Source organism: Panicum hallii, chromosome 1 (assembly GCF_002211085.1).
Source record: "Panicum hallii strain FIL2 chromosome 1, PHallii_v3.1, whole genome shotgun sequence".
NCBI lineage: Eukaryota > Viridiplantae > Streptophyta > Magnoliopsida > Poales > Poaceae > Panicum > Panicum hallii.
This window is the reverse complement of record NC_038042.1, coordinates 55,486,022-55,502,139: the sequence shown is the minus strand read 5'-3', so window position 1 is coordinate 55,502,139 and position 16,118 is coordinate 55,486,022. Positions and strand designations below refer to the sequence as shown.

General features: G+C 49.5%; 1 protein-coding gene across 1 annotated transcript; it reads right to left on the bottom strand.

The window, feature by feature from the left end:
• Positions 1-309: 309 nt before the first annotated feature.
• On the bottom strand, positions 310-13,848 carry LOC112898900. The gene is made up of 5 exons (XM_025967212.1): positions 13,682-13,848; positions 13,347-13,607; positions 13,149-13,244; positions 12,960-13,073; positions 310-528 (listed from the first exon to the last, which is right to left on the bottom strand). The coding sequence occupies exons 1-5, from the start codon at positions 13,844-13,846 to the stop codon at positions 310-312; spliced, it is 855 nt and encodes a 284-aa protein (XP_025822997.1). The 5' UTR covers positions 13,847-13,848.
• Between the last annotated feature and the right edge of the window lie 2,270 nt (positions 13,849-16,118).

Below are 16,118 nucleotides of genomic sequence, written 5' to 3'. Positions count from 1 at the left end.
AGTCAAAAGGAAATTTGATCTTTTAGAAATAGCACCTGTTACAAGCTTTATCTTCAGTGCAGTGCTTATAATCCGCTTAAAGATGGAAATAAGTGAGAATCCCATCCAAACGTCTTAATTATTTTTCGCTTACGTGGGAAGCTGCTCACATGGGAACCGGGGAAACAACTGCTGGCTGTTTTCCTTCGACGCGGATCCAAACCCGCGTATCCGAGAATCGAGGGGTGTTTTCCTCGTCTACCCTCGCGTCTCTCCTTGCGCTGACGCCGCGGCGAGAGGCCTCCTGCTCGCACTCCGGCGCTCCTGCTGTCAGCCCCGCCCACCCTGCTGCCCCTGCTGCCGCGCCCCCGCCGCCGCCCCAGCTGCCCTGCTGCCGAAGTGCCGAGCCCCTACTGGCCGGCGGGTGCTCGGATCGCGGGCGGAGGCGGCTGGTCGGCTCCGGAGCTCGAGGCGGGCGGAGGAGGCCGGCCACTGCGGGAGCTCCAGGCGCAGGTGGAGGGGACGAACGCAGGGGCAGGTGCGCAGGAGCTGGCGTGTGAAAGAAGAAGAGAGCAGGATAAGAGAAAGGAGGAAAGAAAAATGTGGGAAAAAACGTATAAGTCAATAATTTTTTGGTAAATAACTGACTCTACATATATTTAATATTATTTTAATATAATTATCTAGCAAGATATTAAAAATATAAAAATTATAAAAATTATTGACTTCTGCTCGTATTCACTAAAAATGATATCTGATCAGCCACGAACGCATTTCGGATATTTTACCACTCATCCTAGAGAATCAACTAAAATAATTAGAATTACCAAACATACAATTTATTCAAACAGCCGATTCTACCGACACAGAATCTTATTTCCCGCAAACTCGAGATCCAGATAAACGGAAACGGACCCAGGACGCGCGCGTGACCGCCTGATTCTCGGCACCTGGCGGGTTGCCGGCAGCGGGTGGAATATATGCCCACGACCTGAATAGCTCCTGATCCAGCGTACTCCAGCCGATGAATGACCCGGCGGAGCCCAGACGATACCGCGTGTCCAAATCGGCATCAAGGCCGCGCCCATGGCGCATCGCACAGCTGTCGCTGCATCGGGACAGAGGTGGCGCCGGCGCATGTGCCGCTACCGCTGCCGCGGCCTCCCCATGCGGCGTGTGACCGCGCCGCTCTCGGGCGCGGCGCAGGCGACCGATCCGAAACCGCCTCGACGGTGTGTTCCATGCATCCGCCAATCCGCGCATGCACTGCATCCTCCATGGGTATCGATCAGCTCGGCCAGACGGCCAATACTCAGCACGACCTGGCATTGACATTTCATGCGTCGGTCGGTTTCAGTTCAATTAAAGAGCGTTATTAAGATATGGTGGAAAGGCACGCGTGCTGTTTTTTTAACAAAAAAAAGGTGTTCAAGATTTCGTCAAAATCAAGTATCCGTATATATATAAGCATTTTTCATGTCCTCAGAAATTAAAGGATCGCAACAAAGGCTGGTCATGGACTCATGGCTCAGATACTATATGCACGCACGGCTTAGTAGCAACGGGAAGTGCCAAGATCCATGGATCCTATTGAATCGCATGGGATCCACATCCGATTTTTTTTATTTTAATCCTTTTTAATCTAATATTTTAATAATAACCTGTGTAGATCTAAATTTGTAAGAAGTAGCCCTTTTGATCACGCCACAGCTCGTGGCGCGACTTCGTGAAGGGTTGCACCATATGCTTCGGCGCGACCAACCTGCCACGCTAGATGATCTTACTCATAATTGCACTTATTTTCAATTCTAGCTGTTACATGGGAATCGGCTCTACAGCGGATGATCTTGCTGGTATATCGGACTAATGGCCGATTTCGGTTTTATGGAACTATTTGGAACACTAGCCAATTGGTTCCCTGCTAATTACTGATTAAATTTTTTTTCTTTGTCAAATGTAGGTCAAATTGACTGGCATGTCCCGAATCTAAAGAGCAGGACCTGCACTGGAGATAAGTGGAGATAAGCAGAGCTCCCAGACCTTAGCGTATCATGCTCCGCAAGATTCATCGCGTCGAATTTTACGGCAACACACTTTTTGGCACGCTCGGTAGGACACGACAACAAACTTCATCAGCATGCTAGAAATCGACGATGCCAGCACGGAGGACGCAATCGAGGTCACGATGGGAGACCTCAGTGAAGCGCAAAAGAAGCTGGTCCAAGACAACCTGGACGCTTTCTAGAAACTGTGTCTGGATTCATTCAGCAAGATCAGGAAGCAGCTGATGCCGACTCCCTCTGTTAAAGGAGTCCGGCAAATCCATCGGCAGAAGCAGCTGCGGCGCAAGATTTCCAAGAAGCAGTTAACCGGGCCTTCCATCATGCACTGATTAGGTTAACACGCTATCAAATCTGATCAGACAGGTAGCAGGTGGCCAGCCAGTGCATCAACAAGGGCCTGCCTATTTCCACGTCAGCAAGCCGGCTCCTTGTGAGAAGGTCAAGGAGGTTCCACTAGGATATCAGATTCCTTACTTCCCGCCTCCGATGCCACATCAGCCATCGGCAGGTACACCCTTGCACGAGATGCCGATGACAGAAGAAGCCCGTCAGCAGCAAGCGCCGCTACCGATCAACTCACAACAGCAGATGGTGCAGCAACAACAGATAGTACCACCTCACACTGACCAGCCATCAGGGCCGTCTGGTCAACCCAATGACATACGACTAATAGCCAGGGACATACCTGAAGCATACTTTCAGACATATGACGGCGTACAGTCCGGTACTATTCCTCAGGGCTACCACGCAGTGTCAGATTACGGAGGAGTCACCGGCTTGCACATGGCAAATACATCGGCTCGACAACAGCCGATGCGACCTAATGCCCAACTCGGGGGGCAACAGGGCATTGATTTAGCAATCAGGATAGCTGAGGTGATCCAGAGTCAGTTCGGTTTGAAGCTAAAGGAGCAGCCATTTATGTATCGGCATCCTTATCTTGAGTACTTTGACAACGTTCCCCTAGCACAAATGAGTGCAGGATATTTCGATAGCAGATTCAATCAGCAATTGAGCAAGAAAGAATCTAGATTGAGGCCAATAAGAGGCCGATGAAGATCGATGGAGATCCTTTCCTAAGTGCACCAATCAATATGGTGGACTTTGGGGATAAGGGACTCAAGATATTGACCTCGTCAAGAGTAAGATAGGCTGGATCGATTGACTCAAAGGTCCGGGTTCTAGATGATGAGGTCACGGAATCTGAGTATCAGGGTCATAACAATGGCCGATACGAGCGGAAATCTGGTGGTAATCAACGCAGATGGATGATGTCACAGATGTTGCTCGGAAAATACCAAAGATAGCAAGAGAGGGAGTAAAGGTGCCAGGAAGCTAGAAAACATGAAGATCATTGGCGTTGTCCTTTCTTTGCTCACTATTGGAACAAGGGTTCGAGACTACCTTCGGTTTGAGATTGCCCTGAGTGTGGTGGCCGACATGGGAATTCTCATAACTATAGCAGGCAACATCGCTCCATCCAGGATCGGATTGACTACCAATCCTAGGAGAGAGGGAGGCCAATACGCGATAGACGATCTAAACAATACATTCATCGTGATCAGCCACAAAAAAGAGTTCCAGTACACGAGAGGCTAACTTTCTGGAGGAAGGATCGGCAAGTCACAACTGATTTGAAAAATCTTACAAGCCTGCATACCGTCGTGAATATATTCATGAAGATGAGTCACAATGGTGTCCTGGGTGTTGATTTGCATAAGCTGTTGAAAGTTTCCTCGAGATTAGGGATGAACTCGTCATGGGATCTGGTTTTGATGACCACGCCGTCCATATAGACTTCAACGTTGCGATGTAGCTGATCAGCAAGGCATAGTTGGATGACCTGCTGATAGGTGGCTCCTGCATTCTTCAACCCGAAGGACATGGTTGTGTATTCATATGCTCCAAAGGGGGTGATGAACGCTTATTTGATCTTCTTCCTTTAGAACGATCTGGTGGTAACACGAGTGCGGTTGAGGAAGAAGAGCAGGACGCAGCCAGTCGTAGAGTCGATGACCTGGTCGATGCGTGGGAGCGCAAAGGGATCCTTCGGACAATGTTTGTTGAGATCAGTATAATCCACACACATCCTTCATTCATTAGTATTCATTTTTCAAGACTAGTACAGGGTTAGCTAACTACTGGACGGTATACTTCTTTAATAAAACCAGCCGTGAGTAGTTTTTCTAGCTCCTTCTTGATGGCCTCCCTCTTGTCGGGAGCGAAGCGTCTGTTATCGCCATATTTTGGACGGGCCAAAAGTGGGCCAAGGAGCAAAACGGGCCTAGGGAAAGGTGATGGTAGGATTACAGATCGGGTCCCGTACGGGTGTTTGGGGCCAGTAAAGCCGTGTAAACTCAGGCTTAGACAGTTAGGATTCGTGTCGTGTTTGGTTAGGGTTAGTTAAGGAGAACAAGTCTGCGAACTATAAATATGTACCATGAATAAACAAGAAAAGAGATTCATTCATCAACAACTCACGGCGCATCGCCTCCCCTGTTCCAGGGTTCTTCATCGGGTAAGTGCCATGTTGCCCCCTGATCACGCTTCGCGTGATCGGGGGCGCATTGCTCTTGCTTGTTGCTTTATGTGTTGCTCGTTCTGAAGCCTTGTAGATGGCGAGTAGCATTAGTTATCATAGCGCGCATAGAGTAATGTTATTCTTATGTCATGATCTTGCTCTGTTCATTGTTCTTGCGTGTTTCGCGATCATTGCACCCGTTCATGGATGCAATGATCGCGTCTTACTTTATTTTTATTGATAGATCCAATCTGTTATGGCTAGTTCCTACTTGTTAGGGATTTAGCTCGATATGTGCATGATTAGGCCTTGCAAACGAGTTGAAAGTTCCGGCAATACGTTAGTATCGGATCTTAGTCTGCGTAGAGGGTTCCTTAAGGAATCGGCTCTTTAGCTGTTCTTGGGGTCTCTGTTTGGGTGTGTGTTCTGATGCTTTGCGTATTCGTTAGGCTCAATCACGTGTAGGACGTTCCGGTTGTGTAGTGAGGGCTTAGCTGTCGTAGATTGGATTAGATTAATATCTTTAAAGCAAGTTTTTATCCCATTATTATAAACATATGTTGTCTGACCCAAAGATCCGATCCGGTAATGATGCAATCGGCTCCTTATGGCCGATACCGGGGAGGAGTGATGAGCCGATCACGGCTCGGACTGATTTTTACAAGTGTCTGTGCTTACAGGAATTTCACAAATCACACCTTCCTGATCAGGTACAGGATCAGGTGGCACGCCTAGCAACTCCAAGCCAGGGTGTGCGCCAGATCGCTGGGCCGTTGACCGAGGGACCGGGGCCCACCAGCCGTCCCGGAAGCCTCCCGGCTCCTCGTGTTGCCTGTCGCTGCTCGCCGGTGGGTTTCGATCGACAACACATTCTGGCACGCCCAGTGGGACCTTCTTCATCGACTTCGTCATCGTCATCGGCATCATCTTCATCGACCCCGTCGTCTTCGTCGACTCCGTTAGCGGTGATCAACAAGATGGCAAGGGAAGATCCAATTACTTACGACGAGCTCTCTGCTGAACACAAGCAGAGGTATGACGAAATCAAGACTCAGTTTGAAGCCGATCTCATCGGCTCTTTCGAAAGGACTCGCACCATGGTGTCAGGTGGAAGGGATTTTCACCTGAAGGTGCTCTTGATGGGGTGGATTTATCCATTCCGTCTGAAGATCGTACTAGAGCGTGCGGCAGGAAGTGAATTATGCGGTGGCTCATTCATTGCACCGACATTCGGAAAGTTTGGTTAATGCTTTTGAGCGTGTGGCTCTGCGTGTGGTCCAGGAGATTATGAAGCATCAACATTCCCCAACTGGACTACCTTGGGAAGTCATAGAGGAGAATTGCCGTTCCAAACCAGACCACCACTACCATATACACTTGCAGCTGCAGAATCCATGGTGCTCCAGCTTATGTAGTTTATAAAGAAGGTGGTGATCCCATGGATCACCAGTTTTTCAGCGAGCCACCTAAGGAGATCCCACATGGTTATGTATGTATGTATATACCGGACAGTAATAATCCGGTACATCCTGTACAGAAGACAGTTGGAGGGGTTTTCCGGAGCTGACGCGGATAAACAAGCGTGGCTAGCAACTTATGCTACCGGGCCGAGTCATGACAGTATGCACTCGGCCCTGGGTTACAGACAGCGGAGCAAATCAGCAATATCCTAAGGGATCAGTTCGGCATGTTACCAAAAAGGAGAGCGATCGGCTATACTAAGCCGTATCCAGGAGACTATGATTTAATCCCATTACCACCCAAGTATCGGCTCCCCGAGTTCACTAAATTCAGTGGGGCAGAAGGATCTAACTCTATCGAGCATGTGAGCCGATACTTAGCACAATTGGGCATGATTTCTGTGTCAGATCCGCTGCGAGTAAGGTTCTTCTCGCAATCGTTACGGGACGGCTTTCGGATGGTATACTTCGTTAGGTCCCAACTCCATCCGTACCTGGAAGCAGCTGGAAGAACAATTCCATATTCAGTATCACACAGAAGCTGCGGAAGCAGGAATTGCCGATCTGGCGCAACTCCGACAGAAGCGTGGGGAAATCGTGGCAGAATTCATCCGACGCTTCAGGGAGATGAAAATAGGTGTTATTCAACACGGATCTTAGAAAAAGAAGCTGTCGAATTAGCATCAGTAGGATTATTAAAGCCGATCAGGGATCTGGCTTTTTCAATTGGAATTCACCTCTTTGGCGCATCTGGTACAGAAACTATCGACGTATGAGCAGCGCCATCCAGAGTTATACCAAGACAAATTTAAGCGTCAGGTGGCAGTAGCCGAAACGGAAGAAGCCGATGACTCCAAAGAGGAACTGGAAGTATCGGTTGCTGAGTGGGCTCGTGGTGCAAATCCCGTGCCTTGTAAGTGGCTGAAGCAAACTGGTCCGGCAAAAGGGTTTGACTTCGACGTGAGTAAGGTCGAACAAATTTTGACTTATTATTAAAAGAAAAACAGTTGAAGTTTCCAGAGGGACATAAGCTTCCCACGGCACAAGAGTTAAAAGGGAGATTATATTGTAAGTGGCATGATTCCTTTACCCATGGCACGAGTGACTGCAAGGAACTCCGTCGGCAAATACAATCGGCTATTGAACAGGGCCGATTGATCTTGGGGGAAGACCGCCATGAAGGTAGATACTCAGCCTTTTCCTGGTGTAACTTGGTAGAACAAAATGATCGGTCTGCAAGGCGGCAGTTGAACTTCGCGCTCGGCATCAACATGGCAGGGATAGCATCGCGACATCAGGCCAAAAATGTGAAGGCTGGTTCCAGCAATCGGCCCCAAAAAGAGGAAAAAGAATATGTCACGGAAGAGCGAGTAAGGTATGTAAGGAATCAACGTCCAACTTCTTCTGACCTCCTCAGGAAATACGAGTATCAGTACCAGCAGCGCCTCCAGCGGGAATCTGAAGACGAAGAATATGAGCATCGCACCGGAAAGCGTTTGAAGAAGCATGAGGATGCTCGTGATCATTGGTACTGCCCATTCTTCAGGTACTGTTGGGATTCCGGTATGAGCCGATTGCCTACTGTTAGGGACTGCCCAGAATGTGCACCTATGAAGACAGAGGCAAGGGAATCAGTTTTTGGGAGATTAGGACCTGCGCCAACTCAGCAACGGCGGGTTCAATTACCACGAGGGGAAGATAAAGAGGGGGATAGGTATCATCGCCCACGTTGGTGCCCGGATGGACTAAATCGTTCACAGAAGCGTCGGGTTCAGAGGCTACGGAGCTTGGAGGAAGCCGAGGCCAAATACATCGAGACATTGAGAAAAGCGCGACCGGATCTGGCAGAACAAGTTCATTATGAGCAGGAAAAGAAGCCGCGCACTTCGAGGAAAGAATGGCGGCCCAAGCCGACAAAAGCCGATAAGAAGGTATCGGCTGACACACACATGGTTTTTGTGCTTCCTGCAGAATTCCATGCTCAGGCTTACGAGGAGCCATCCGTAGCCCAGCTTGATTTGGGACCACGGCCGGTGATATTCGAGAAGCCGCAAGCCAAGAATTACAAGCACTTGAAGGCATTATATCTCAAAGGGTATATCAATGGTCAGCCCGTTAATAAAATGCTGGTGGATACGGGAGCGGCGGTCAATATTATGCCATATTCAGTTCTGCGCCGATTGGGGCGATCCACCGGGGATTTGATCAAGACTAATGTCACGTTAAGTGACTTTAATGGGCAGACTTTAGAAGCTCAGGGTGTCCTCAGTGTAGATCTCACCGTCGGGAGCAAGACCGTCCCGACTTCCTTCTTCGTCGTCAACAGCAAAAGCACCTATAACATCCTACTCGGCAGGGACTGGATTCACACCAACTGTTGTATCCCCTCAACAATGCATCAATGCTTGATCCAGTGGGATGGAGACGAAGTGGAGGTAGTCCAGGCAGACGACTCAATCGAGATTTCGCATGCTGCCATGAGCATCTGGGATGCGGAGGACCAAGAGCCGATTTCAGGGATAAGCTTAGAAGGGTGTGACCGGCATCGAGGCTACAAAAACGGAGTAAGGCTGGTCTTATCCACTGGCCTTACAAAGTAGAAAAGTTGCATGAAGGAAGTCACAATAATGTACCCATTGAGGCCGATTCGCGCAATCGGTCCCCAAAAAGTGAATTTTTGATAGGTGCTTTACGTAGCTGTTGTGAGATGGCCAGCTTTGACAGCCGGCCTGATTCTTTTCTTAAACACTTGGAAAGTAGTGAAATATGTGTATCGGCCAATACCACCGATCGGCTGGAGATCGTTTCGTTATCTTCTTTTCCTATTTGCAGCATTGATCTAACAGATGACGGGAAGTTAGGATATGGCTTCACATCGGCTGACGAACTTGAAGAGATCGATATTGGTCCCGGGGATAAGCCGCGGCCAACGTTCATTAGTAAGAAATTACATCCGTCATTTCGAGAGCCGATGATAACCCTATTGAAAGAATATGCCGATTGCTTCGCCTGGGATTATACGGAAATGCCTGGGCTCGATAGGAGTATAGTGGAGCATCGGCTCCCTCTCAAAAGTGGATTTCGACCATTCCAACAGCGGATACGTCAGATGAAAGCCGATGTCTTGGTCGAAGTAAAAAAGGAAATAGAGAAAATGATAGAAGCCGGATTTATCAGGGCTTGCAGATATGCTGAGTGGATTTCAAGTGTCGTACCCGTGCAAAAGAAAGATGGCCGGTGGCGGGTTTGCGTGGATTTCAGAGATCTTAATAGGGCCACTCCGAAGGACGAATATCCGATGCCTGTTGCGGAAATATTAATCAATGCGGCTGCCGGCCACAAGATTTTGAGCTTTATGGATGGTAATGCTGGGTACAATCAGATTTTCATGGCTCCTGAAGACATACACAAAACGGCGTTCAGAGTACCCGGAGCGGTGGGACTGTTCGAGTACGTGGTTATGACCTTCGGATTGAAAAATGCCGGAGCAACGTATCAGCGTGCCATGAACCACATCTTCCATGACCTAATCGGCAATCTGGTAGAGATCTACATCGATGATGTCGTGGTCAAGTCAGCATCGGTCGAAGGGCACCTAGATGATCTACGGCAAGTTTTGGAACGAACCAGAAGATTCGGGCTCAGGATGAATCCGAAAAAATGCACCTTTGGTGTAACAGCTGGGCAGTTCTTGGGTTTCCTGGTCCATGAAAGAGGAATAGAGATCGGCCTAAAAAGTCAGGAGGCCGTGCGTACTATGGTGCCGCCCACCAACAAGAAGGAACTCCAACAACTTATTGGCAAAATTAACTTTGTCAGGAGGTTTATTTCTAACTCATCTGGGCGAATTGAACCCTTTATGGAACTGGTAAAAATCAAGACCAATGAAGAGTTCCGCTGGGGGGCAGAACAACAACGGGCATTCGATGAAATCAAAGACTATTTGTCGAGACCACCCGTGTTGGTGCCACCGCAACAAGACAGGCCATTTTACATATATTTATCGGTCGGTGACACCTCTATCGCTTTGGTGGTAGTGCAGTTATACGACGACAAGGAACGGGTGGTATTTTATCTCAGCAGAAGGATGTTGGACGCCGAAATGAGGTACTCTGACATGGAAAAACTTTGCCTTTGTTTGTTTTTTACATGCACCAAGCTTCGTCACATCCTGCTGTCGGCTGAGGTAATCATCATCTGCAAATCGGATGTTATAAAGCATATGCTATCGGCTCCTGTGTTGAAAGGCCGATTGGGCAAATGGATGTTTGCATTATCAGAATTCGACATCCGATATCAACCCGCGAAGGCAGTTAAAGGGTAAGCACTGGCAGATCTTATTGCTGAGAGGGTTAATACCAACATAGCAACGCTTTCCGTACGAGCCTGGGCCATGTATTTCGATGGATCCGTCTGTGGAGATGGATGTGGAATCGGCATCCTGCTGGTATCACCTCGGGGGGCAACATACTCTTTCTCGATTAGGTTACCGGCCACTTGTACTAATAACCTTGCAGAGTATGAGGCGGTGCGTAAAGGCATGGAATTGCTTCTGGAAGCTTGAGCCGAAGCTGTAGAAGTCTTCGGAGACTCCAAACTGGTAATTTCCCAACTCACCGAGGACTACAGGTGTGAAAGTGAGTTATTATTCCCATTGTGGGTGCAATGCCAGGAACTGATAGCCCAGTTCAGGTATATAAATTTTTTATTGGATACCTAGGGCTCAGAATGCAGAGGCCAATGATCTCGCGCAGCTGGCTTCAGGATACAAAGCCGATGGGCCCAGACATCAGGTATACTTCCTGGACCAGGGAGATTGGAGAGCCGATATCTTCAACTACTTGAAGGATTCGGCTCGGGGGGCACCCAGGAAGATACGATATAAAGCCATGAGGTACGTCCTGATAGGAGATGATATGTTTTACAGAACCTTGGAGGGGCTGCTGCTCAAATGTCTAGGGCCGACCGAGTCCAATCGGCTCCTGCATGAAGTTCACGAAGGAACGTGTGGGACTCATCAGTCAGCTCACAAGATGAAGTGGCTAATCAGACGGACAGGATACTACTGGCCCACTATGCTTGAAGATTGTTTTAAGTATTATAAAGGGTGTCAGGCATGCCAGAGATTCGGAAAAATCCAGATGGTGCCAGCGTCAGTGATGAATCCCATTGTTAAGCCGTGGCCGTTCAGAGGCTGGGGCATGGATATGATCGGCAAAATCAATCCTCCGTCTAGCAAGGGTCATCAGTTCATTTTAGCTATCACAGATTATTTCACCAAATGGGTAGAAGCTGTCCCAATGAAGTCAGTAGCATCCAAAGATGTGATTCAGTTCGTCAAAGAACACGTTATTCACAGATTCGGGATTCCACAGACTATAACAACAGATGGTGGCTCGGTCTTTATTTCAGAAGAGTTCAAGAAGTTTGCTACCGATATGGGTATCAAGCTGATTAGGTCATCTCCTTATTACGCCCAGGCGAATGGGCAAGCCGAAGCATCCAACCAGAGCCTTATTAAATTGATTAAGAGGAAGATCGACGAATATCCCAGACGCTGGCATGAAGTCTTGTCGGAAGCATTATGGGCATACCGCATATCTTGTCATGGGGCGACAAAAACTTCCCCTTACCATTTGGTCTATGGGCAGGAAGCCGTGTTACCGTGGGAGGTTACAGCTGGATCCAGACGCGTAGAGTTCCAGAATGATTTATCCGCTGAAGAGTACGCTACTCTGATGAGTGATAATGTGGAGGACCTCACGGAACTCAGGCTATGGTCACTAGAGAAGATTAAGGAGAATAAGGCTAAAGTAGCCCGTGCATATAATAAAAAGGTCAAGCCAAAGGAATTCCAGGTAGGAGACTTGGTTTGGGAAGCGGTATTACCGTTGGGAACCAAAGATGCAACCTATGGCAAGTGGTCCCCAAATTGGCATGGACCGTACAGGGTTGACCAGGTCCTACCCGGGAATGCATACATGCTTGAAGAATTGGACGGCGTCAAGTTTCCGGTAGCAGTCAATGGCCAACACCTAAAGAAATATTTCCCAAGTATGTGGGCTGACGAACAGTAAAGCCGATGGCACCCATCAGGCAAGAAGCCGATGCAACCAGCAGGTTAAGAAGGGGGTGAAGGTTGAGTCGACGACGTTAGCATTGACAAGGCAGGAAACGGGAAAAGGGCCGATGAGCGCTGATCGGCCCGTACAATAATAGAAAGGATTAGAACAGCCAATGCGTTGCCATTGACTTTAGAAGCTTTTGCTTATAGCCATCAAAGCATCACAAATTATCAAACAGCCGATGTGCCACCATCGACTTTAGGTTCATTACATGGGTTCACTACATAAAGATACAAAGTTTATCCAAACAGGACTACTGAAGAAAGGCGTCTATAGCAGCGATAGCATCTAGACGGATACGGTCGACCTCAGCAAGTACCGCCTCATCATCTTCGTCCGCCCCCGGCACTACTTGTTTGCTCAAGTTGCTCAGCTCGGCCAAGTCCGCCTTCAACTCGGAAGTCAAAGCTTCTGCCTCCTGCTTAGAACCCGCAATGAGATCCTTCTCCTCCTGGATGCGCTGCTTGGTGGCCCGGACTTTGGCTTCAAGGTCTTCCAGTTCTTTCTCCAAAAGACGAAGCCGGTGGGCAGAAGCAGATGTGTCAACCTTCGTGTCGAGCGCGGCCTTCTTCTTATTGATCGACTGACACATCTCAGCGATGATGGTCCTTAAGAGTGATTGGGAACGCCGAGTCTCGATCCTGCGGCGAGCTTCTGCCACTTTTGCTTGGAAGGAAGAAAGGTATCCGGCCGGCAAGAGCTTGGCCTGGAGACTCACCGGGAGCTGGGAACTGACCTCATCAAGGATCTTTTTAACTGCACTGGAGTCTTGAATCAGCGCGGAGATCGGACCCAACAGAAGCTCCTTCACGCGGAGGAGCCGATCGGCAGTGCTGGTCAGACCCGAGGAAGAGCCATCGGCTTCCAATATGGTCGACCCAATCGTGGCAGGATCAAACGCAAGGAGTTCTGAAAGATCTAGGTTCTGGAGGAGAAGAGGGTAAGCAAGGTATTGCGGGAGAAGACCAAAGCAATTGCAAAGGAAAAGGGAAAGTCATACTTGTCCTGAGAAGGAAGTAGCGATGGCCAACGAAGGGACGATCGGCTCCCGGGGGTGCACCCTTGCCGAAGGACGAACGATAGCAGCAGAGGCCGCCTGAACCGCACCCTCAGAACATGAGGCAACAGCCGACGGGGCAACAGTCGGCTCCGCGAGAGGGATGGCCGATGAGATGGCAATCGGCTTCGCAGGACGTACCTCTCGTGCAGGGGGATTGGCAGTGGCCGAAGCGGTAGAGGGTCTTTCCAAACAGGGGCCAGCGGAGGATGGAGTCACGATCGGCGCCTGCAGGCTTGGTGAGGCAACAGCTGACGCAGAAGGATCCTCCAAGGTTGTTGCGCCCGGATCACGGAGAGCAATCAGGACCTTGATAGGCGCATTCACGTCCTCTGGCGCCTCTGAAGATGAACCTTTCTGGCATGGGGGCTCCTCCCCGCTGGAGACTTCTACAACGGCAGGCTGCAAGAAAAGAGAGTGCCGTTAAAGGGGACATGAACAAAGGCCCGATTGCAAAGCGAGAGGAGGGGCCAAACCTGGGCGACGACTGGAGATGACGGAACAGGAGAAGACGGTGTGGCTTCTTTCCGGACCTTTCTGACCAGAATTTTCCTCGTTTTGGCACGAGCTTGGGGGGCAACAGCTTCCAAAAGCCGTTTTCGCTTGGGGGTCAGCTTAGCAGTGCTCGGCTGAATCTGCATCACGCTTTTTGAGGGAGGGGGCGCATTCTTGCCGAAGAGAACCACAGGAGCAATCGCCAGAAAACAGAAGGGCGATCCATCATCGTTCATCGGCTCTGGGCCGTCTTCTTGCTGCAGAAGCAGAAAATAGGGTCAGAAGGGGTCCAGTAAAGGTTAAAAGAAGAAATACCAATCAAAGGCGGTACCTCTCCAGCCGGGATATCGTACTCAGGATGGATTTGCTGCAGCATCGGGCCCAGAGCTCTTCGGAAAACGTGAGTTTTCCACATCGACCACCATCCCTCAAAGTCGACGGCCGAAGAAGTAAAGGAAAGATTGGTGGGAACAGACAAGGGAAGGTCTGTGAACAGACTGTAGCACCTCTGGGTGGTTAAGGCGTCAGGAAGGTCCACCCTGCTTGATGTCAACAAGTGAAGAAGGAAGTGGGGAGGCACCTGCGCAAGACCGAACTGCCGGGCTGCTACGACCGGCTGGTAAAACTCATAACCAGGCTTGAGGATCCGGTTGGAGGTGCTCATGCCAACTGGGAGGAGACAGGGCCGAACCATGATAGAGTAAAGGCGCCTGGTGTCGGCATCATAGGCAATGTCGGCCAGTCGGAAGGTAGCCGGGTTCTCAAAGAGCTCGGAATCGGCATAAGGAAGGAAGTTTGGGTTGTCAAGGCCTTTGTAGAAAATCCGGAACCATCGGGAAGCATCTAGAGGGTTCAGTTTCCCGCCAGGGAGACTATACAAGGCCTGCCCGAAACTAGTACACCTAATCTGTCTCCCACTCAGATCAGGGAAGGAATTGCCGACTAAGGAAGGAAAATCAGGGTCAGAACTTTGGAAATAAAGACGAGCCCACAACTGGATAAACCACCATGGGCCACCGGTCCTGATTTTCTTCTGAGAAAGAAGGCTAGAAGTCATCAAATGGAGATATCTGTAAAGTTCCCCGAGAAATAGCCTACCAAGGCCAACAGATTGACCCCTGGCCAGCTCATAAGCCAAGGAGAGGTAGTTCTTGGTTGGAGCAAGAGAAGGGCCACAGAAGAGGAAATGTTCGAGCCATAGGTTCAGAAAGGCTGTGTGCTCCTTCTCAGATACAGGGCCCTTGCTTTTCTGGTGTTGGCTCAAGTATGTGCTCCAGTTAGTGCACTCGGTTTTGGATGACAGTTTATAAGGGACCACAGGGAGGCTGTAAGCAGAGGGGCAAGTTGATGATATGTCCAAGCCGGTAATCATCATAACATCTAGCAATGTTGGTGCTAATGGGCTATGCCCGAAGAGAAAACAATTCAAGGCGTCAGACCAGAAATAGCCGATGGTCTTCAGAAGGTTCTCGTCTTTTTCAAGGGGAGAGAGAGACAGAGACAGAGCATCGGCTATCCCGATGGATTCCCATAAGGGCTGGTAAGCGCTCGCTACTCTGTTGTACCAAACTATCCAGTTTTCAGGTGGATTTGGCCAAGCGCGGAGGCTATCCGACCAAGATTCTAGGTCTATTTCCTGACTCACAAAGGGGATCCGATTGGCTTCACAAGAGATCAAGTCTATGGGTTTCTCATAGGAACGGGGTCCAAGGCAGAAAGAATTGGGGGAAGAAGGGTGCGGCAAGAAGATATCGGAAGCCTGAAAAAACCCCAAGAAAAACAAAGATTGCCGAAGGAGGAATTAATTAACCGCGCAGTAAAACTTGCAGATGTTGTGTTAAAATTAATGGGGGGTCGGAGTTCACCTTCAGACCAAAGACATCGGCGGCGGTACGCGAAGACTCCGCCATCGGGGATTTTGAATCGGGATCTTGGAGGGCGGATCTAGGTTTGGCGGCGCAAGATCGGATATGTGTCTCAAGGACCGGGGAGGACCTTGCGGCTAGGGTTTGTGAGAAAAGGGGATCGGAGTTGATCTGGATCCCAGAATCCTTGGAGATTTGTGTCAGGTAAAAGGCCAGCGGAAGGGTGAAGTAAATTGAAGGGCTATTTCAAATCCGGATCGGTTACTCTGAAGCCAATGCGTTGCCATCGGCTCTCGAAATAGACAATTACGCACAAAAAGAATTGCTGGTACAAAAGTAGACTTTATTCACAGCGGGATAGCAAATACAAAAGAGGAGTTAACTGCTCCTAAAGATGGCCTAATGGGGACACTACAGTCTACCACCAGTACACACCGGAAGTCTTGCGGCGCTTGGGCGACGGAGCAATGCTTGGGCCACTATCGTCGGTGTCGCTGCTGCTGTCGTCGTCGTCCCCGCCATCGTTGCTGGTGAAGCTATCGTCGCCTTCGGC